The sequence below is a fragment of the Rutilus rutilus genome (genome assembly GCF_951802725.1).
Source record: "Rutilus rutilus genome assembly, chromosome: 9".
NCBI classification, from domain to species: Eukaryota; Metazoa; Chordata; class Actinopteri; order Cypriniformes; family Leuciscidae; genus Rutilus; species Rutilus rutilus.
The window spans coordinates 38,733,633-38,757,226 of record NC_140223.1 but is presented as its reverse complement, the minus strand read 5'-3'; the positions used below and the strand labels follow the sequence as shown (position 1 = coordinate 38,757,226).

Genomic DNA, 23,594 nt, shown 5'->3' with positions numbered 1-23,594 from the left:
CTGTGTTTCTACATGATAGCTCTGTTTTTTTTGGTTGTGCATAATATGTAAAAAAAAAAAAAAAAGCATCATTGAAATTCTTTGCTGTAGTTATAATGTGTATATTAATGTACCCATTAATAATCTGTAATGGCTGAAAGTCAGTTGTAGTTCTTGTGTTTCTCTATTTTCTGTTCTTGTGTTCCTCTTTCCTTCAGTGATTCTGCTTGTTAACAGCAGGTGTTCATCACTAATGCTCAAAAATCACTTACACAGTAAATTCCCCGATGTTAAATTAACACCGCTCTGTGTTTATATGGGAACCACCAGCAGAGTGCACTGAAGCAGTGTTAGAGTTAATAAGAGAATGATTAATTGAGTGATGATTGTTCGATTATTGAAGACACCTGATGATAACAAGCAGATTAAATGAAGAAAAGAGAAACAAGAACTACAACTGACTTCCAGACACAGCCTTAGGCCATGTCCACACTAATACGTTTTCGTTTTCGTATATTTTACTCTCCGTTTTGGCCTTCCGTCCACACTGAGATGGCGTTTTTATTAATGAAAACGAAGCTTTTTTGAAAACACTCTCCAAAGTGGATACATTTGAAAATGCCGTTTTCGCGTTGTAGTGTGGACTGTGAAACCAGTGGTACTAAAAACGATGGCGTAAATTTAGTCATGTGACGCATATTGTACCAATAGATATTCATGTTTATACCAGTATTGTGCCTGTTATGTGCTATTCACTTTCACACTGTTGCTAAAAATATTCTACATTGCACACTCTTCATATCACAGTCCTGCAAAGATGACAGAATTTACTCACATTTGCTGTCCTGCGGCAATACATGAGAGCGTTTTAGACCAAACATATGGTGACTGCGTGCGACCTGGACCGCATCAGTGAATGGTGAGATATTTTACTAAATAAAATGATCCTGTCAGAAGAATTGCGCGATAACTTTTTTCCATCTGAATCATATCAGTGATCTTTTGTGGGGTTTTACGCATGCGCAGTGAGGTGAATTTAGCATTTTCAGGCGTCCAAAAACGCCTGAAAACACTAGTGTGGATGGAGAGCGTTTATAAACGAAAACGCCGTTTTCAAATGTATTAATGTAGACGTAGCCTCAGATGAAATCAACTGAAAATATATGAAATTTCTCTCATTACAAACCAGTTTGATCTTATTTCTGTCATTCATCTACAGAAGTTCTTTTTGAGAATTAACAATTTTAGATGTTGATGTTTTATTGAAAATTGTCACCATAATAAAGTCAAACTGGTTAATTATAATGCGTAATGGCTCAAAGTTAGTTGTAGTTCTTGTGTTTCTCTTTTTTCTGTTCTTGTGTTTCTCTTTCCTTCAGTGAATATGCTTGTTAACAGCAGGTGTTCATCACTAATGCTCAACAATCACTAACATATTCACTTAATTATCTCACTGCAACACTGTCTCAATGTTACTTTTACTCCTTGTAGAGTGGATTTTCCTGTGGGGTTGAAAGGGTTAACAGTGTAAGAAAAAAAAGACACACCCATAAAATGTATTTTAACAGTAATAAACTGTAAGTTATAAAACAGGTACTAGCAACACTGTTGCCAGTAGTTTACTGTATTTTTTTTTTTTTTTTGGGGTCATCATTGTGCTGAAGAGTAGAGCCTGTGCTTCAGTCCAGGAGAAGATCTACAAACATTGATGATATGCTGCATGTTGCTTTATTTAACAGACAGTGCCTGTGTAGTTGCTGCTCCAGAAGAAATCTTTTTATGTATAATAGTTTTTTAGTGGTCTCAAATGAAATAAGTTCACAGTAATACTTTGCTCACATTATTAATGCATTATACATTTTAGTTAATACGTTTAAATGACAGTTGGTCAATTTAAGGCAGTCGGTTTCTGCAAGTGAAATGAGTTAACTCGAGTTTTAATTTAGTGCATTACAGTAACATACTGTAGATTACAGTAAAGAACTGTACAATTAACAGTAAATTACTGGCAACAGTGTTGCCAGTATTATTCTGTAAAAAAAAACCTGGTAAGGTCTAACAGTGTATGAGAGGACGGTTCAGGTGAGTTTGTTTTATTAGTAGCTGTTTTATTACTCCCTCATCTCCTGATATTTTTACAATATAATGTGACTGAAACATTTTGTGAGGCTTCCTTGATTTTCATTGTGAAAAATGACTTGTCCAACTTTGAGTGTAGTATCATAAATGCACTAAACATTCATCGCTAGAAAACAGTCCCCTCCCTCAAAAGAGCTTCAGTCCTGATGTTTCACTGACATCTGCTAATCTCCACCCTAAATGCTGGTTGAATGTACAGTTATTGTCATGGCAATCAGGCACCTTAAAACTGAAAACTAAAACCGAAAGTATTTCTGTCAGGTTAGGTGTGTTTCTGTTTGATCATGTGCACAAGCAGAGGACTTTCTGTTTCTGTTTAATCTCAGTTACAGTCACCTGATGAGACCGGAAGATCTGAAAATCAGCTACGATTTTGACAGTAAGATAATAATAATAACACACTAATAATTATATACTTAGAAAATCATTCATACACAATTAAGTCAATGAACAAATGTGGTGATGTTATTGTTTTGATTGTTACTGTGACTGAAGGAGAAGAACACACTTAATGGAAGTACAAAGATCACAGCACAAATTATGTTGTATATATATGCTGAACAATGTTATTTCATAGACTTGGAACAACTGAACTAATTAGTTAAGTGAGAGATTGTTTGGTTTTCTATTATCGCCTTCAGAAGAGTTTTCTGTTCTTTTCTATTCAGTTCTGTACGTTGGCAAGATGACAGATGAATGCATCACAATAGAATCAGACCTCAGCGAGTCAGATGAGGACACTGATGAACTGCCAGCACCTGAGTTCACATGCCACTGTTGTTATGAAGTCCTCTTAGATCCCACTACGCTCAACTGTGGCCACAGTTTCTGTCGGCATTGTGTGGCGCAGTGGTTGCATTCTTCTAAACGGAACGAATGCCCAGAATGCAGAGAGAGTTGGCAGGGGTTTCCCAAAGTCAACATTCTCCTCAGGTGAGAGAACCATGGCTATCTGCTGGACATCTGCTCAGGGGTGATTCTAGGATTTTAATCTCAGACCCCAATGAGGGTATGATAAAAAAATATATACATAATGTATTATATTGATTATTTACTAACCCTGTTCGATTGGAGGACTGAATAGGTACACAGCAAAATCCCCAGTGTTAAATTAACACTCCTCAGTGTACATATGTGTCCACACTACAGGGTGTTAAAATTAACACTGAAGCAGTGTTGAAGTTAATGAGATAATTAAGTTGACACTGAAGCAGTGTTGAAGTTAATGGGATAATTAAGTGATTAATTAAGTGATGATTGGCCATTAGTGGTGACACCTGATGTTAATAAGCAGAATCATTGACGGAAAGAGAAAAAACAATAACAGAAAAAAGAGAAATACAAGAACTACAACTGACTTCAAGTCATTACACATTGTTGCACTTATTATTACCAGTTTGACTTTATTTTCTTCTATTTTTCTTTTCAAGTTACCATTATGGTGGTCAGTGTTTGCTTTAGTTGGGCTCTTGACCCTTTTCAGTTTGTTTATATTAGTTTTTCTCTGACTGTTCCAACATTGTGTTTATAAAGCACATTTGTTACTACAAGAGAAAACATGACCTGCTCACAATATGTTTTGATGATAATGACATTATCATCATGTAGTGACCTGATTCACTGTTGTCATTCAGAGTCTAAATCTTTGACTATATGCTTGATGTCTCATTTTAGGTGATTTTAATGATTTTAAAACTTTCAGATCATTAAAACATTGCTGGAAGTAACTACTGTAGTGAAAAATGAATAGAACATTTGGATAATCAGTTTATAACCAGGGCTGCATTTCCAAAAGCATCTTAAGCCTAACTTGATCGCAGACCAACTGCAACAAATGGTCTATAGTATACGATCAAATTAGGCTTGCAATGTTTTCAGGAAACACAGCCAAAGTCATAGTTTCTCTCACCACAACACATATGCTTTATAAACACAGAGTTGAATGAGCCAGAGAAATACTAATGTTAAAAAGTAAAGGGTCAAGAGCCCAACTAAAGCAAACACTGATCACCATAATGGTGACATGAAACGAAACATTCCATAAAACATTACCATCTAAACGTCTGTTAAATCCAAATAAGACCATGTGTAGATGTATGACAGAAATAAAGTCAAACTGGTAAAATAATAAGTGCAATAATGGCTCGAAGTCAGTAGTTCTTGTGTTTCTCTTTTCTGTTCTTGTTTCTCTTTCCGTCAATGATTCTGCTTGTTATCATCAGGTGTCACCACTAATGGCCAATCATCACTTAATTAATCACTTAATTATCTCATTAACTTCAACACTGCTTCAGTGTTCATTTTAACACTCTGTAGTGTGGACACATATGTACACTGAGGAGTGTTAATTTAACACTGGGGATTTTGCTGTGTAGGACTGTAATATGTGATGGTTTATATCTAGCTGGTGGCTAGCATATCATATTCGATCAGTTGCATGCAAAGGAGGTTTATTGTTGACAATTTTGGGCTGTACACAACACAGAAGTACACAGGCTTTACAGGGTTAATAGGTGTGTGGATGTGTGTGGTCTACAAATATAAAAATAATAAAGGAATAAAGATATACAGTACTGTGTAAAAGTCTTAGGCATGTTAATGTTTAAATCTTTTATATTTTCTAGCTGTCAATACTCCGGTAGATATAGATCTGTAAAATCACAGTGATACCATGATCAAAAATACAAAACATCACCCATATAAACACATTAGACAATAAATGAGATCAGTGAATCGGGTCACTGGATGATGATTGTGACCATTAACAAACAGCCATTGACATCTAATCCTGTTTTCTTTCAGCTTTTTTGCCATAGCAAATATATTTTAAAGGCAACCCAGTTGGCAGTAGATTACCGTAAAATCAAGGAAAAACAGTAATATACTGTAAAATGAAACAGTCAGATTTACTAAACGAAAGAAGTTAATTTCACTGAAATATTAGTGAAAGTTCATAGAAAAAAGTTATGCGAAGTCAATAACTGATAAGGAGAGTAAATATTAAACTGACCTGTTTTATGTGTTTTTGCACAAGATGATACAGTAGAGATCTGTTAGTTTAATTCATTAGTTTTGTGGGTCACCATTGTGCTGGAGAGTAGAGCCTGTGCTTCAGTTAAAGATGAGCAAAGATACACTGATGTTACACTGCCGGTTGCTTTTAAAAAAAAACAGTAACTCTGTTGTTGCTGAAGCAATGAGTATCTCCTTGCTAAGTACTTTAGCACAGTGGTTCCCAAACCTGTCCTGAAGGACCCCCAACAAAATGAGCTGATGAGTTGAATCAGGTGTGTTTGATTAGGGAGACAAAGAAAACGTGCAGTGTTGGGGGTCCTGGGGGTACAGTACATGTATGCGAATGTTCGCTAAATGCGAACTGCAAATATTTTAGTTAAAGTCATGTTTTTAATTAATTCACTATTACACATTAAGTGTTTGCAGTTTTATATTAAGAGATATTCATTTTCAGTGGACTCAAATGAAAAAAGTTCACAGCACTATCAGTATAAATACTAGTTTTTTAAACTCGAACTGTTTGAAGCAATCGGTTTCCCAAATTATATGAGTTAAGGTCCTTTCACACTGGACGCGATTTTGATGCACGAATAATTGGCGTGATGGTTTTATTTTTTGATCAGCTGTTTGTGTAATGAGTGCTTCCACACCGAACGCGAATGGGCTGCGGCGGAAAAACGACTTTTATTTTTTTCGCTTCGATGTCGATTTTTTTTTTACTTTTGCGGCGACAGAAAAGGCTTCAGCCAATCATATACTACAAGGACAACGATTTGAAAGACACCTAATGTGTGGCGTTGCCAACCAACTCGGTTATCACAACTGTGTGTGTGTTGTGTGATAGTTTTAGTTGTTGAATAGTCCTGTGCTGTGTAGGCTAGCAGGCTATACATTTGGGATAGAAAGCTAACACTATTATCGATAGAGACAGAGGCCGTGTTTACTTTGAACATGTAACAAAATGTAGTGAGACTATTTAGGGCTGCTTTTAGTAGCTGCTTTTTATACATTCTTTGTGCACAGCAAAAACTCCAGTGTTAAATTAACACTCCTGGGAGTGTATATGAGTCCACACTCAAAAGTGTAAAGTGTTAAAATATGAGTGTTAAATTAACACTCAAGAGTGTTAAAGTTAATGAGATAATTAAGTGATTAATTTAGTGATGATTGAGCATTATTGAAGACACCTGATGTTAACAAGCAGAATCACTGAAGGAGGAAATCACTAATTGTAAGTTACCATTAAGGTGATGGGTGTTTGCTTTAGTCGGGCTCTTGACACTTATATGTTTACTTTAAATTTTGCTTGTCTGCTGTTATTGATTTATAACAGTCAGATGAACAAAGAGACAATGTGATCTGATGGTGTTGGTTATGTTTTGACATAATCATGTTGTGATCTGTAAAACAAAACTTATTGAGATGGCTTAACTTGTTAGTTACAGCAGCTCTGTGATTCTACAGCACGTGATTTTCAGTATTTTTCATATAATCCAAAAATATTTCATAACCATTGTTCTGATTAAAAGACTTTCAAATGAATTTATTTAGAAACACAGACATCAATAATCAGCCTGTGAATCTCAACAATGGTGACAATAATAAAGCATGTTGCAGTCGCTGCCACCAATCACAACTCATTAATGGCTCCCATCTTGCATTGCGGTATGAATAAATTATGATCTGAATTGTCTGTGTAATTTACTTTTCCTAATTGAATATTCTGCTCGTCACCATTGTTGAGATGCATAGACTGAATCTTGACGTCTGTGTGTGCCTAAAAGAAAGATTTTTTTTTTTTTTTTTAAACAACTTTTAAGAAATCCTTTGTATTATATCTAAAATTCTGGATATTTATGCAGATTCACAGTTATGCTGTAATCAACAACATAAATCTAAGTCAGAAATAAGGATCTTAATGAGTTCAGTGATCAAGTTCAAATGATGATTGTCATAATATAACCAACACCATCAGATCACTTTTTCTCTTTGTTCATCGGGCAGTTATAAGGTACAACAGCCAAACAAAAGCTAAAGTAAATGTATAAGGGTCAAGAGCCCGACTAAAGCAAACACCCATCACCATAACGGTGGCTTACAATTTGTGATTTTCTCCTTCAGTGATTCTGCTTGTTAACATCAGGTGTCTTCAATAATGATCAATCATTACTAAATTAATCACTTAATTAGCTCATTAACTTTAACACTCTTGAGTGTTAATTTAACACTCATATTTTAACACTTTACACTCTTGAGTGTGGACTCATATACACTCTCAGGAGTGTTAATTTAACACTGGAGTTTTTGCTGTGTGTGATATCTACAGTTTCTAGTCGAATGATTTTAACTTGTTACTTCGTGTGTTACATGTAATGTGTATTGACATTACAAAACGCACTGTGTTTATTTGAAGGCGCAAAAAAACTGGAAAAACCTCAGGGACACCTATGAGAAAAAGGAGAGAGGAAAAGGAAACTAAAAGTGGACATTAGCATACTCCCCTAAGGCTCGTCTTCACTGAATGATGATGATGATGATGATGAAGTGTTCATGTTTTCTCAGCTGTCGGCGCGAAAGTTTTGGAATGTTGAAGCTCTGAACGTCACAGACGTCGCAAATTCGCGTCGCGGCTGATGTGAATGGTTTTGACGCGAACTATTTGCACACGAACTATTCGCTTTTTCGTTTCGCTTTTTCGTTACGCATCCGGTGTGAAAGGGCCTTTACCTTCCGTAAAAAAGGAGAGCTGTTAATTAATGGTAGAGAGCTGTAAATGAACAGTACATTTCTGGCATCCACAGCTGCCAGTAGATACTGTTATTTTACAGCACGATTTTTTTGTTTCCTTTTTCTGTTTAGAAGATAACTAAGCCTTTAAATCTCCTTTGTAAAAGCTTTTCAAGGCATAATTAGTCCTCACTTTAGATGAGCTCACAAAAATAGTTAACTGACCACTACCAAATGCTTTATAACTACCTGAATTAACCAATGATTTACAGTAGACATACATGTTAATAAAGCATTTATTAACACACTAAGTAGCTATTACTATATGTCTGAATAATAAGATGTATGTACATTTAAATAGTTTATTATTCATTTACTTACACTTTCTAAGTGATCTTATGAACCACTGACAACTCCTTAACAACTGGTTTGTAAATAATGCAATACTTAATTTAGAAATGATAAATTGATCATTAATAAAGTATGAAAATACAATTATTAAACACATTATATGCTTATAAATCAAGAATAAAGCATTTATAGCTGTAAATGTCTATTAATGCTTTATAAATGATTAATTAACTGTTTACTAATGCTTAACTAATGATTAATAGCATGCAGTTATTATAAATTGTTACCAATGAACCCTCTGATATTCTGTGTGTGCTTATGTTAGGATATGTTTATGTGTGTGTGCTAGGGATGCAGTGGAGAAGAAGTTTCCCGCTGAGATAAGCAGACGGAGGAAGGCTGTCCAGAGTGACCCGCGGTTCCATTATTTTCTCCAGATGTTCCATCAGTACGGACAGATGCAAACCCAACAAATGCCTGTATCAGAAGTCCTTCAGCAAGCTATACAAAACAGCTTTTTTTTTGGAGCCATTATGACATTGATCTGTGTGGGGGTGAGATGCTCTTTTTCTTACACTTGCCCAGCGATTGATGATGAGGTGAGGTTGTGCACAGGTCATAATAAGCACTGTGTGAATGTTTCTAGGTTTTGTTGTTACGGTATCACTGGATCAGTACTGATTCTGATTATGACATATTGGTCCAGAAGCCAATCTACAGGTGGAATACTGATGATGTCAGTCTGTGGGTGAAGCATCTGGGTCCCTGGACCAATCAGTACAGTGCAGTGTTCCACAGAGAACAAATGAATGGCAGGTGGGCAATAATTACACAAACAGTAACACTAGTAAACGGTGAAATTTAGGGTAAACAAAACGGCAGCTGTGGTTGTCAGTATTTTAGTAGTAACAAAATAAATACAGTAGAAACCTTTTCGTTTTTACGGGACAACCCTTATATTTCATTAACCGCTTAGCGTTATCATTCAATTTCACTAAAGTATTAAAATCTGCTCTATTCCTTTGTAATATACTTAATAACCACCATAATGATACAGTCGGTAAAACAGAACCACATGATGATTCAAAGTTCAAAGATTAAAAAAAAAAAAAAAAATAATACATAGCTGTATTGTTCATAGCTGGTCTACTCTCCAAAAAGGGTTTTATTCATATAAAAATGAAAATGTTATAATTTACCTATTCAAGATCTGGTGTTCCAAGGCTAAATGCTCAATTTTTATTTATTTATTTATTGACCATTGTGTTTACTTTCTTTTTTTATTATTGACAAAAATAAAAAAAACAGACCCTTACAGATATTTATTTAAAAAATAAAGATGTTTTAAAGATATACAGTTATCCAATCTTGCCCTCCAGATGTCTTAAAGGTCCCATATTGTCAAAACTGAAATTTCCTGGCTTTTCTTCATGATAATAGAGGTCTAGGGGCTATGAAACTACCATATACGTTTCAAAACAGTCGATCCACAGACAAATTCACACATCCTGCATAAAGTAGCTGTGCCTTTTCACAAGCCGCTGTGACTTCCGTATCAATGTGATGTCAGAACTACTCAGTCACCGCCTTCAGTCTCACCCCGAGCACGGCCCACCGTCACGAAACTACATCATTACACAGGCTTCTGAACAACATTAATATAAGAGACCAGTGGCTAATAATGTTTATTTATTCAGAAACGACACAGCAATTTAGTGTGACCTTAACCGTCTGTTCTGCATATTTCACAAGTGACTGCTTCGTCAATCAGGAACAGCTCAATGCCGGTTTTTAAAGAAGCTACTCCTCAAAGATGCTGCAGTCCCTACGGTTCATAGTTTTACAAGTTTACCTTGGGCGTCAATTGCAGCATATGTTCTCGCGTTCTGTGCACATTTACCACAAGTACACCTTTTACAGAAAAAAGTAACATTGTAAAATAAATTGTTGCACGTCAACTTACTGTAACAGTAGGGAAGCAATTAGTTACATAGCTTATTGCATTCGGTGTCTGTCTGCTAACGTTACATATTATAAAGTGGTTAAGTGTTTCAAAATCAGTGCATAACTAGCTATACATATTTTGGAGATTTAAATCGAATTTGACCAAAAAAAGTCTGAGTTTGTTTACAGACAGTTTAAATTAGCGTTAACGTTAAATCTGCGTGCAGCATTGATGCAGTGGTAATTATAATACTCTTACAATAACGCCGAAAGTAAGGAGGTGGTTGTTTGTCTCCCGTCGTCCGGCTCGAACATATAAGGCCGGATAACATTTCCCTCAGCAATGTCCATCATTACAGGTGTTTTATTTACCTTACTTGTGAGCATCACCAAGCCACAGCAGGCTACAAAATCAACCTGTTCCTAGCAGAGCTCCTGAGAAAGAAGCTATAAAAATATATTGGGATGGTTTTTGGTACTTATACCGCAAATATATATTCTTGAGGACATCACAACCTAAAATAAATCTTCAGAAAGGTGTACAATATGGGACCTTTAAATTTGTAGATCAGGATAATAAAAAACAATTCCAGGAGGCGTTTTCTAAAACCCTTAAGTACGGCCATGCTGTTGTCGAAAAATTACCACTACTAATGCATGCTGTAATCAACGCTAAAGGCTGTCCGATGCTTGATGTACACACTGTTACAGCAGTCAATGTGCATTTATCACTATTCCTCTTTGTGTGTTTGTCAGTTTGTTGGCTCGTCTCAGAGATGAAGAACTGTCTGCTGCTCCATTCAGGGTTGAGAATCCATCACACAGACAAATCATACTGGATGAAATCCAGAAAATCAAAGAGCTCAAAGTTAAACTGCCACAGAATCTCTGGGAGTACAAGGTGTGTGTTGTGTTTTTCTGATAAATTGTCTGTGTTTCATTTTGCAGAGAGCCTAGTCAAATCAAAGTTTTGACTGAGAATTCTAAATAGTCACTAAAAATCTGCAAAAAGACTGCAAATAAACAGTAAAGAGCTGTTATTTCTAGCAACTCGTTAATTTTACACACCTCTATTTGTTAACTTAATCTCATAGTTGAGTTCCCCAACTCGCCGTGTGACTTGCCACTTGGTGAGTAATTTAGAGCTCGACTTTGTCTGCCTGTTCAAATTACCACAGCCGGCTCTGACGTTCTTGAGCCTGGTGCACATTCTCCTGCTTCAGTTGACTGAATGCATGGAGCTTTGTTCATTTTTACTGATAAAATGTCCTTCCCAAGGATTTACCAGCTGACATTCACAGCATGTTGCATACTACCAGTGAACATTCCCAAAAATGTATTGTACCAGGTTAAACCAAGCGCTGATGAATCAGGGTTTGGTGCAACCATAATGGTGAAACCCCCTTTATACTCACAGATACTTAGTATGTCTCAGCTCGATCATGGATGGCCCGTGGAGTTAGGGAGACACGGGTAAAGGCATCAATGGATATTGATTTCAGACTCCCTTTCAAGCTCCCTGTAGCTCTAGAATACTGGCCATTGCAAAACATGTTGGGAACTACAGATCCACTGCCCAGAGCTGCATTTCTCAAAAGCATTGTAAGGCAAGTAGATCGTAGAGCCTTTGACATGGTCATGATGCCTTTAAGAAATGCAGCCCTGGACAGTGGCTCTGTAGTTCCCAGCATGCTTTGCAAGGGACTACATTAGGAGAGTAAATTTAGGGATTAATTGTTATGTTATGTGTTTTACAGTAAGATGTTGGTAGTTTATGTTAATATTTAATGTTCAGTTAAGTTGAACATTTAGGAGTTTCTGGTGTGGTTACCATTGTGGTGAAGAGTAGTGCCAATTGTGATTTTCACTTTGATGCAATATAATGTTTAATAACCCCAAATCACAATTTATTTTTTAAGTAAAATTTGCCGATCAGCAAGGAGCAGGTGTGCATGTGTCGAATGTGTCCATCCTGAACTTTAATGGAAATTAATGGATCTTTTCTTTTCATGGATAATAACACTTGTATTTTATGGAGACGCATTGCTGCCACATACATATTATTTTTCCACTCAGTTACGTCGTAATAACGACGTTAAAACGACATATTTTCTCATAATAACGATATCTTATGTCGTTAAAACTAAATATTTTTCTCGTAATAACGAGATGTTATGTCGTTAAAATGACATACTGTATGTTCTAGGCCTTATAAGGACATGTATAGTACAAAATATGCCTTTATCCACATAAAATGTATATAAAATGTATCATGTCTTTATCATACTTCTACGTTCAAAAAGCTGATGCAATAGCAGCCCCCAATGGACATTCATGTTAAAAGATCACATTCTGTACACACCTTATTAATAAACCATACTGTCCTACAGAAAAGCAGATGAGGCCAGATTATGAACGCAATGCATTTAATTACACGTTAAGCGTTTTCCTCCCATAGAAACCCTTTATTATAAAGAAAACTCTTAACGTGGCTTTCTATGGGAGGATGGCATTGCGGTGCACGACAAATCCTTCAAATGGCATTCAATGCAAAAAAAAAATTACCAAATATAAGTAGCCAATAAAATAAACAAATTATTGTGGCATTAATTAGCCCACAAACAACATTTATTTTAAAGCCTAAACTAATTTATTTAAAGAAAAACACCAGCGTTTGGGCGTTTATCTGTATAGGCTTAGTGTTTCAGCCGACCTTTTCAAACTGGCGCAAGAAAATGCAACATATTTTGATGTGTTAAACATGAAGAGGATTATCCATCTGGCATGGCCGCTCGCTCTAACGCTAATCTAGATAAATGGTCGCTATTATTAAGCGCATATCCAAGTGTTTGTGCGGAGTGTGGAGCGCGCACTGCATGACATGGAGGCGCCGGTGCCATCACTCGCATTTTCCTATCAACAGTGGAAACAACTTAAAATACTCCCATCATTTCTGGTCATAAAGAAAAGAATAATACATAAGTCGCAACTACTTTTATTTGTGTAAACTCACAACAACAAGAAAACATTGTGCTTTTGTAAAAGAAAAGAAAACGAACAGGACGCTCTTTCATGGTCTCCATGAAATGGAGTGCGTCTCAGAAATGAACTGAAAAACAGCGTATAGACTAGCCTCACAGACATGAGAAATATAACTATATAAAGCTTGAAATGTCCACCAACGAAAAAAATCTAATCGAAAACAAATACGGTACCATCTGATTATGCAATCCTCTAAGGCGCATCAACTTTACAGCGGAGATGTATGGAGATATGTTTGCAGCCTACACTGATTTAGAAAAATGAACTAATAAAATAAAGTTGCATTGCTTATTCCACCACAATAAGGTTTACAAGGTGACAATCCATGTGATGATTGTAGGCTGTATCTTGAATATTTTTGTATTGTATCGTATCTTCTGTTATAAAGACGAAGATTGACATTTCGTTAATAAAAAAAGAAAAAAAAGAACACACAAAAATAAACAACTTAGGCTATGTTCTGTTAGATGTGTTTTGACTACTTTCTGTTTAATTACATCTCTAGGTAATGAAGATATAGCCTATTAACAAATATAAATAAATCAATATATTATATTTAAAAAAAAACGTATGGGCCTATATAAAATATTTGTACAATATTTTTGCCTTCTTTACCTTGAACGTAGAAGTATGATAAAGGCGTGATATGCTATATACATTTTATGTGGATAAAGGCATATTTTGAACAAGACTACACATGTCCTCATAAGGCTAAGAAAATATGTTGTTTTAACGACATAGCATCTTGTTATTACGAGAAAAAGATGTCGTTTTAACGACATATCTCGTTATTACGACAGAATTGAGTGGAAAAATAATATGTATGTGCCAGCAATGCCTCACCGTAGTATTTCTCTCATGTCTGTGAATAATTCTCTTTCCTACCCAAGGCTACAAATCTTGGAAAATCCCTGTTTCTCCAGTTTGGTCTGAGAGAATTTCCACGTCTCACTTTTCTCTACTTGTACTTGTTTGATTATCAAGACACCTTTCTACCCTTCATACACACCTGCTGCCCTGCACACACAACCAACGTGACTACATGCGACTACATGCTGGTTTGTGTCTGAGAACTCTCCCCATTGTTAACATACAACAGTTGAAATATAAGAAAACAGAGTGATTGTGTCTATGTAGCAGGAGCCAAGACAGCATCAGTGGATGGAGTTTCGGGTGAAGGTCTGTCTGTTGCCCTACCTGCTACTGATTAACTTTGCGCGGCAATGGCTGAGCGTTCATTACTGGATGTCATGGATTGTCATTGTTAATGCCATGTTAATGACAATATTGGAGTTCTTTTATATCTGGATACTATGGAAAAGAAGACAGATGAGGTACACACATACATTTACCATATATAGTATACAGTACATACTGTACTGTACATATATCCCAGCAGGCACAGGATGTAAACTCCAACGTTGGTTAGACAAATGAAAGCCGGGTTGATGTTTAATTCCAATGTTTGTTTGACGTCAAGCTCAAACTTTGGACAGGATTTGAGTTTTGGTTGGAAATTTGGAATAAACACACTTTTTTCTTTTCTTTTTTTTTCTAAAAAGGTGAAATATTACACTTATTACCAGCTTCACTTATTACTAACCAGATTTACTTTATTTCTGTCAGATGTCTACAGAAGTTCTTATTGAGAATTAACAGAGGTTTAGATGTTGATGTTTGGTTGAAGATGTTTCGTTTCGTGATCAGTTTTGCTTTAGTTGTCCAGCTTGCCTCTTGACTTTTTAACATTTGTTTATCTCTTGCTGCTGTAACTGTGTTTGTTACTACAAGACAAATTGTGGCGCTTATTCCAACCAAAATTCAACGTCTGTCTGACACTGGAGCTTGACGTCAAACAAACGTTGGGTTTAGACGTCAACCCAACTTTCATTTTCAACCAAAATATGACGTCTGACTGACGTTGGATTAGTTGGAGTCCAACGTCTTCCTGACGTTACATTGACGTACTGTGTTTGCAATGTGGTTACAAGTGGTTGTGTGATTCGATCACAAATGTTTTGAATGTGTAGATGTTGTTGTTGCAGACCACTTGTAATCAGGTCACCAGAAAATATCTTAAAACACTAATGATTTCGTTTACACCTCATGTTGAGAAAATCACTTTATACGCAACATTCACAAGTCAGAAATTGTGTGTGTTTGTATGTATATTTCAGCATCCTCCCTAAGATGATTTTGTGGAGGATATGCCATCTGTTCTGCTTTGTGCTGCTGTGGCCTGCGCTCCCTCAGATCTACTGTGACTTCGAATTCTACATGGGACTCTGTTTCAGCTCAATCATTTACATCTGGGGTCGGAAACCTATTTTTAAGCTGGCACAGCAATGAAAACCAAAACAAGTTTAGATTTTTTTAAGTTCAAACATGAAGAGATGAAACCTGTGAATTATTTTTTGTATTAATCATAACATTCCTTTTTTCTTGTAGGATTAACATTTAAATGCTTTTTTAAAACTAAACGTCTTAACTACTATTCATTTTGTATTTTATCATTTATAAGTGATGTATAATTTTTAAGAAAGACTGGAAGTGAAAAACGCCTTATATTTAGGTGTGCATAATTATTAAGCAGGTTTTCTTTTACAGGTAAAATGGGCCAAAAAAAAAAAGATTTAACTCGTACTAATGCTATATATTAGTAATACTTATGCAATATTAATGCAATACTAGATATTGCAAAATGAAGGTGTGACCAATCTGGTTAGTAATAAGTGAAGCTGGTAATCCTGTTTGCTTTCTGCTCAGAAAAAAAATTGGTTCCACTCTAAAGAGAGAACGTAACATCACTAGCAATAGCCAAAATAAACATATATAATATATATGATTATAAATATGCAAAATGTTACATTATATATTTCTGTGTGTTTATACTGCATGAGTAAATATATCTGCAATGTATTTATACACATGCAGTACCATGTCTTATCACATGTACATCTATATATTATGAAGTGTATTACTGAAAATAAAATTACATACATTATGATATATTAGTAAATATATTGTCACATATTTTTCAATATATGAAAAGCAGCAATTCCTTATTCAATATATTTACAAATAAAAATTAAATAACAAATAAATACATAATATTGTTTATTACAAATAAGTGAATAATTGTATAAGTTCGGGAAAGAATCTTTTCATACATTTTGAATCGTCTGACATTTATTTGTTTATTTTTTTGACATCTGATTGAGAAATTTTGATTTCTGACATTTCGGTCAAGTTCCATCGTTACATGTAAGTAATCTTTTGTTTTTGTAGCCTATGTATTAATGTAGTTAGTTGAATGATTCTTATATACCTGTTCAGACTTAGACACACGTTTTGTCTAACCTATCATACCTTAAGTTATTAATCAAGTTATATACTTGAATCGGGGCTGTCCATCTACTTTTCATTTAGTTACAAAATAACAAAATGAACAAAATAACTTGCTAAAAAATTAATGCTTTTAAGCAATTCAGAGGGAGTGGGAATATTATATTTAAAGGGGAATTATTTATTGTTATTTGCACGCTCTTAACAAGTTAATGAAGAGTGATTGACATTTTCATTGACATTGGCACTTCGTGAAAAGGAGTACCATGAATTGATTGACGTTTCAGCACTTTGTGAACAGGGACAGCGACCTTAGCGTAACACATAAATTCCTGCCGGGCATTTGTCTTGTTGACAAACAAACGAAAAAATAATAATGTTAGTAAGAAAGCAGTTTTTTTTTATTCAGTTGAATGAATAGCAACAAATTGCGAGGCAGTGTCTCGTAAATAGGCATTTCATAAATAACTAATTGTACAATAAAAATAGGAATTTAAAAGGTGTTGACTAGTAAATGTATTAATCATTAATGTACTTAGTGACAAAGTAATTTATGTCTGGATATTTTAATGGATAATAAAAAGATGACATTTAAAATGATTTAATAAATGAGATATTAAACCATCAAAAATAAACCATCAAAAATAATACAAAAAAAGAAAACATAACCGAGGTACACCATTAAAAGTGCATGAATGCATTCATAATTAAATAGTGGAATTTAATTTTGAAAATGCATTTTCAAAATATAAATAAATTACTGGATTCTCAAAAATGAATTTTTGCTCTGCATATTGATAAATACACATGCATTTATAAGTATATAAAAAGTAGGGCTATAGTCGAGTAGTCGATAGATCGACTACTTCAACCACTAGTCGACGCTGTCGGAAACAATCGACTACTGGAGCGTCCATTAACCATAAATGAATTAAAAATGGTGAACGTCACCAACAGACACCACACGTCAGATGTGTGGAAGTATTTCATCAAGGATGACAAAAATATTGTAATTGGGCAACTCTGCAAAAGGCCGTTCACATATTGTGTCTAAAAACTTGTGGAAAGCGCGCGCGGCCGTGCCGCTGTCTCCTACAAGCGCTTGCGCTCCCGTGGCGTCTCTCGTTGCTATGCAACCAAACTGCGCTCTCCATGATGACGACGAAGAAGTATCATTCAGCAAAGGATTAACGTAATTTATTTCTAGCCCTTGCATTAGCTTTACTACTAGATATATTTCTGGAGATGAGAAGGAAAAACCCGCCTGGAAAAACTAGCGCACCATGTTGCTTTCATTCTGAGCACACTCACCGCGCGCCTACATTTGAAATAACGACCTTGAACGCGGAAAAGACGCGATATGTGACGCCCTTAGAAGCAGACGTCTGAAATGAAAGGCAAGAACGGCTATTTATTTGGCTTTAGACTGTTACATGAAAATTTAAAAATGAAATGTCATAATTATAATGTTTTGAGAGTTTACTTATGTAATTGTTGCATTAGGCTATGAATTAATAAATGTTTATTGATAAGATCTAGCTATTTCATGTCTTTTCATTTACAGTAGCATGGACGACGAGTAGTCGAGTAACTTGAGTATGGTTTTGATAAGAAATCGACTAGCAGAAATCAGTAGTCGTGCAACCCCTAATAAAAAGGGACATATGATCACCCTATATGAACAGGTCCTTGCAGTTATGATTTATTATTATTACATTTGGTATTAACTTATTAATAGGCTTTTTTGTGGTATCTAAATGAATCTGTCTGCAACAATAAGGCGATGTAACATATTTTGGGACGTTCTTTTAGCAAATATCAATATGCAATTGTAATCATGTAATGTAATCATGTTGATTACTTACATAGGGCCTACTTGTCTTATTGCCAAAATATTTTACTAGACGAACTGACTGTATCTTCATGAAAAGGTTGAAGCTAGTGTCTATTCCCTTTGTCCTAGCTTCGAAAAGCAATTTGAAACCAAATGGGTAGCGTTAAAAAAGACAGAGAGTTCAGAGGAAAAACTTGTGTGTAATGGCTGGTGGAATGGATGCTTTGGTCAGAACAATGAAGAGTATTAACATTTCAAAGAGAGATACAGGCTATTCCTCAGAAATCTGGTCTGAACTCTCTCAGACTCTGTTTGGTCAAGATCATAATAAAAACCGTAATTGGCTATGGCTCAAGTGGACCACAAATCGAAATGGAGTAAGAGATTTGGTAAAACACAGATGAATGATGCTCAGGTAATAGATAAAAAAAAAAAACTGATTGTAAAACTGAGGAGCCATCAGTATGCAACACAGACACAACTAATGAAGAGAGTCATGTTCCAGAAGCATGTACTAAAGACAGTGGGACAGAAGAAGGAAGTGGTCACTGATGTTGAGGAAGTATCAGACAAAACTGACTCAGAAGATGAACAAGAGAATGTGTCATTGGAAAGTATAGTTCAAGTGGAGGAAGTGGTCACTGATGTTGAGGAAGTATCAGACAAAACTGGCACAGAAGGTGAACAACAGAATGTGTCATTGGAAAGTATAGTTCAAGTGGAGAAAGTGGTCACTGATGTTGAGGAAGAATCAGACAAAACTGGCACAGAAGGTGAACAAGAGAATGTGTCATTGGAAAGTATAGTTCAAGTGGAGGAAGTGGTCACTGATGTTGAGGAAGTATCAGACAAAACTGACTCAGAAGATGAACAAGAGAATGTGTCATTGGAAAGTATAGTTCAAGTGGAGGAAGTGGTCACTGATGTTGAGGAAGTATCAGACAAAACTGACTCAGAAGATGAACAAGAGAATGTGTCATTGGAAAGTATAGTTCAAGTGGAGGAAGTGGTCACTGATGTTGAGGAAGTATCAGACAAAACTGACTCAGAAGATGAACAAGAGATTGTGTCATTGGAAAGTATAGTTCAAGTGGAGGAAGTGGTCACTGATGTTGAGGAAGAATCAGACAAAACTGACACAGAAGGTGAACAACAGAATGTGTCATTGGAAAGTATAGTTCAAGTGGAGGAAGTGGTCACTGATGTTGAGGAAGAATCAGACAAAACTGACTCAGAAGGTGAACAAGAGAATGTGTCATTGGAAAGTATAGTTCAAGTGGAGGAAGTGGTCACTGATGTTGAGGAAGTATCAGACAAAACTGGCACAGAAGGTGAACAACAGAATGTGTCGTTGGAAAGTATAGTTCAAGTGGAGGAAGTGGTCACTGATGTTGAGGAAGAATCAGACAAAACTGACTCAGAAGGTGAACAAGAGAATGTGTCATTGGAAAGTATAGTTCAAGTGGAGGAAGTGGTCACTGATGTTGAGGAACTATCATACAAAACTGGGACAGAAGGTGAACAAGAGAATGTGTCATTGGAAAGTATAGTTCAAGTGGAGGAAGTGGTCACTGATGTTGAGGAACTATCAGACAAAACTGGCACAGAAGGTGAACAAGAGAATGTGTCATTGGAAAGTATAGTTCAAGTGGAGGAAGTGGTCACTGATGTTGAGGAAGAATCAGACAAAACTGACTCAGAAGATGAACAAGAGATTGTGTCATTGGAAAGTATAGTTCAAGTGGAGGAAGTGGTCACTGATGTTGAGGAAGTATCAGACAAAACTGGCACAGAAGGTGAACAAGAGAATGTGTCATTGGAAAGTATAGTTCAAGTGGAGGAAGTGGTCACTGATGTTGACTCAGAAGATGAACAAGAGAATGTGTCGTTGGAAAGTATAGTTCAAGTGGAGGAAGTGGTCACTGATGTTGAGGAAGTATCAGACAAAACTGGCACAGAAGGTGAACAAGAGAATGTGTCATTGGAAAGTATAGTTCAAGTGGAGGAAGTGGTCACTGATGCTGAGGAAGTATCAGACAAAACTGGCACAGAAAGTGAACAAGAGAATGTGTCATTGGAAAGTATAGTTCAAGTGGAGGAAGTGGTCACTGATGTTGAGGAAGAATCAGACAAAACTGACTCAGAAGATGAACAAGAGATTGTGTCATTGGAAAGTATAGTTCAAGTGGAGGAAGTGGTCACTGATGTTGAGGAAGTATCAGACAAAACTGACTCAGAAGATGAACAAGAGATTGTGTCATTGGAAAGTATAGTTCAAGTGGAGGAAGTGGTCACTGATGTTGAGGAAGAATCAGACAAAACTGACTCAGAAGATGAACAAGAGAATGTGTCATTGGAAAGTATAGTTCAAGTGGAGGAAGTGGTCACTGATGTTGAGGAAGTATCAGACAAAACTGGCACAGAAGGTGAACAACAGAATGTGTCATTGGAAAGTATAGTTCAAGTGGAGAAAGTGGTCACTGATGTTGAGGAAGAATCAGACAAAACTGGCACAGAAGGTGAACAAGAGAATGTGTCATTGGAAAGTATAGTTCAAGTGGAGGAAGTGGTCACTGATGTTGAGGAAGTATCAGACAAAACTGACTCAGAAGATGAACAAGAGAATGTGTCATTGGAAAGTATAGTTCAAGTGGAGGAAGTGGTCACTGATGTTGAGGAAGTATCAGACAAAACTGACTCAGAAGATGAACAAGAGAATGTGTCATTGGAAAGTATAGTTCAAGTGGAGGAAGTGGTCACTGATGTTGAGGAAGTATCAGACAAAACTGACTCAGAAGATGAACAAGAGATTGTGTCATTGGAAAGTATAGTTCAAGTGGAGGAAGTGGTCACTGATGTTGAGGAAGAATCAGACAAAACTGACACAGAAGGTGAACAACAGAATGTGTCATTGGAAAGTATAGTTCAAGTGGAGGAAGTGGTCACTGATGTTGAGGAAGAATCAGACAAAACTGACTCAGAAGGTGAACAAGAGAATGTGTCATTGGAAAGTATAGTTCAAGTGGAGGAAGTGGTCACTGATGTTGAGGAAGTATCAGACAAAACTGGCACAGAAGGTGAACAACAGAATGTGTCGTTGGAAAGTATAGTTCAAGTGGAGGAAGTGGTCACTGATGTTGAGGAAGAATCAGACAAAACTGACTCAGAAGGTGAACAAGAGAATGTGTCATTGGAAAGTATAGTTCAAGTGGAGGAAGTGGTCACTGATGTTGAGGAACTATCATACAAAACTGGGACAGAAGGTGAACAAGAGAATGTGTCATTGGAAAGTATAGTTCAAGTGGAGGAAGTGGTCACTGATGTTGAGGAAGTATCAGACAAAACTGACTCAGAAGGTGAACAAGAGAATGTGTCATTGGAAAGTATAGTTCAAGTGGAGGAAGTGGTCACTGATGTTGACTCAGAAGATGAACAAGAGAATGTGTCGTTGGAAAGTATAGTTCAAGTGGAGGAAGTGGTCACTGATGTTGAGGAAGTATCAGACAAAACTGGCACAGAAGGTGAACAAGAGAATGTGTCGTTGGAAAGTATAGTTCAAGTGGAGGAAGTGGTCACTGATGTTGAGGAAGTATCAGACAAAACTGACTCAGAAGATGAACAAGAGAATGTGTCATTGGAAAGTATAGTTCAAGTGGAGGAAGTGGTCACTGATGTTGAGGAAGTATCAGACAAAACTGACTCAGAAGATGAACAAGAGAATGTGTCGTTGGAAAGTATAGTTCAAGTGGAGGAAGTGGTCACTGATGTTGAGGAAGAATCAGACAAAACTGACTCAGAAGATGAACAAGAGAATGTGTCATTGGAAAGTATAGTTAAAGTGGAGGAAGTGGTCACTGATGTTGAGGAAGTATCAGACAAAACTGGCACAGAAGGTGAACAAGAGTATGTGTCGTTGGAAAGTATAGTTCAAGTGGAGGAAGTGGTCACTGATGTTGAGGAAGAATCAGACAAAACTGACTCAGAAGATGAACAAGAGAATGTGTCATTGGAAAGTATAGTTCAAGTGGAGGAAGTGGTCACTGATGTTGAGGAAGAATCAGACAAAACTGACTCAGAAGATGAACAAGAGAATGTGTCATTGGAAAGTATAGTTCAAGTGGAGGAAGTGGTCACTGATGTTGAGGAAGTATCAGACAAAACTGGCACAGAAGATGAACAAGAGATTGTGTCATTGGAAAGTATAGTTCAAGTGGAGGAAGTGGTCACTGATGTTGAGGAAGTATCAGACAAAACTGGCACAGAAGGTGAACAAGAGAATGTGTCATTGGAAAGAATAGTTCAAGTGGAGGAAGTGGTCACTGATGCTGAGGAAGTATCAGACAAAACTGGCACAGAAAGTGAACAAGAGAATGTGTCATTGGAAAGTATAGTTCAAGTGGAGGAAGTGGTCACTGATGTTGAGGAAGAATCAGACAAAACTGACTCAGAAGATGAACAAGAGATTGTGTCATTCTTCCGGTTTGGCAATGTGGTGTTGAGACGCACGGTGTCGAAGCTCCGCATTATTTCATGTAATCTCTTCAGAATACACCCTATTTTATCAGCACTTCGTATTCCTTTAATCTTTTTTGTATGTTTGAAAAATTCCGCCTTCGGAATATTTCACTTAAAATGAGCAAGTCTACGAGGACGGGAGGTAAACAGCAGTCTCAAGTTCAACATGCACAGGCCTCTCAAGAAAGCAGCAAAATGGCGGAAAACGAGCCCGAACCTGCACATCTCACAATCGAATCTCTAGTCAAAGAGCTCGAAAGATTCAGAAAAGACATGACCGGGGAGTTTGTTGCACTTCTAAATAGTTCTCTGGAACCAATTCGATCTTCAATTGAATCGATCGGTACGACCCTGACAACACAGGCAGTGACCATAAGCGAGATGGAATCGGGTCTCTCAGACCATAGCGACCGAATAGCTCAGCTCGAGCATGATGTAAGCGCTGTTCAATCAAAACTGACGACAATGGAAAAGGAAAACACGGCGCTCAAAGCTAGCGTAGAAGATCTGATTTCTCGCTCGAAGCGGCAGAATATACGAGTGGTAGGCCTTCCTGAGGGCCTTGGAGGAAAAAACGCACGAGAGTTTATGACTAACCTGCTTTCTGAACTCCTCGGTGACTCCCTTACAGAACCACCTGAGCTGGATCGCGCCCACCGTAGCCTACGGCCCAGACCTCGTGCAGAGGAATCTCCACGCCCGC

The 23,594-nt window shown here is 36.7% G+C and overlaps 1 protein-coding gene across 1 annotated transcript; it reads left to right on the top strand.

The window, feature by feature from the left end:
* Nucleotides 1-2,803: 2,803 nt before the first annotated feature.
* LOC311297425 (bifunctional apoptosis regulator-like) lies at nucleotides 2,804-15,816 on the top strand (the record flags this gene model as incomplete). The annotated part of the gene is made up of 7 exons (XM_084419673.1): nucleotides 2,804-3,051; nucleotides 8,561-8,810; nucleotides 8,858-9,027; nucleotides 10,912-11,056; nucleotides 14,088-14,255; nucleotides 14,335-14,531; nucleotides 15,375-15,816. 7 exons carry the CDS (start codon nucleotides 2,804-2,806, stop codon nucleotides 15,544-15,546), a joined length of 1,350 nt encoding a protein of 449 aa, XP_084275799.1. The 3' UTR covers nucleotides 15,547-15,816.
* Between the last annotated feature and the right edge of the window lie 7,778 nt (nucleotides 15,817-23,594).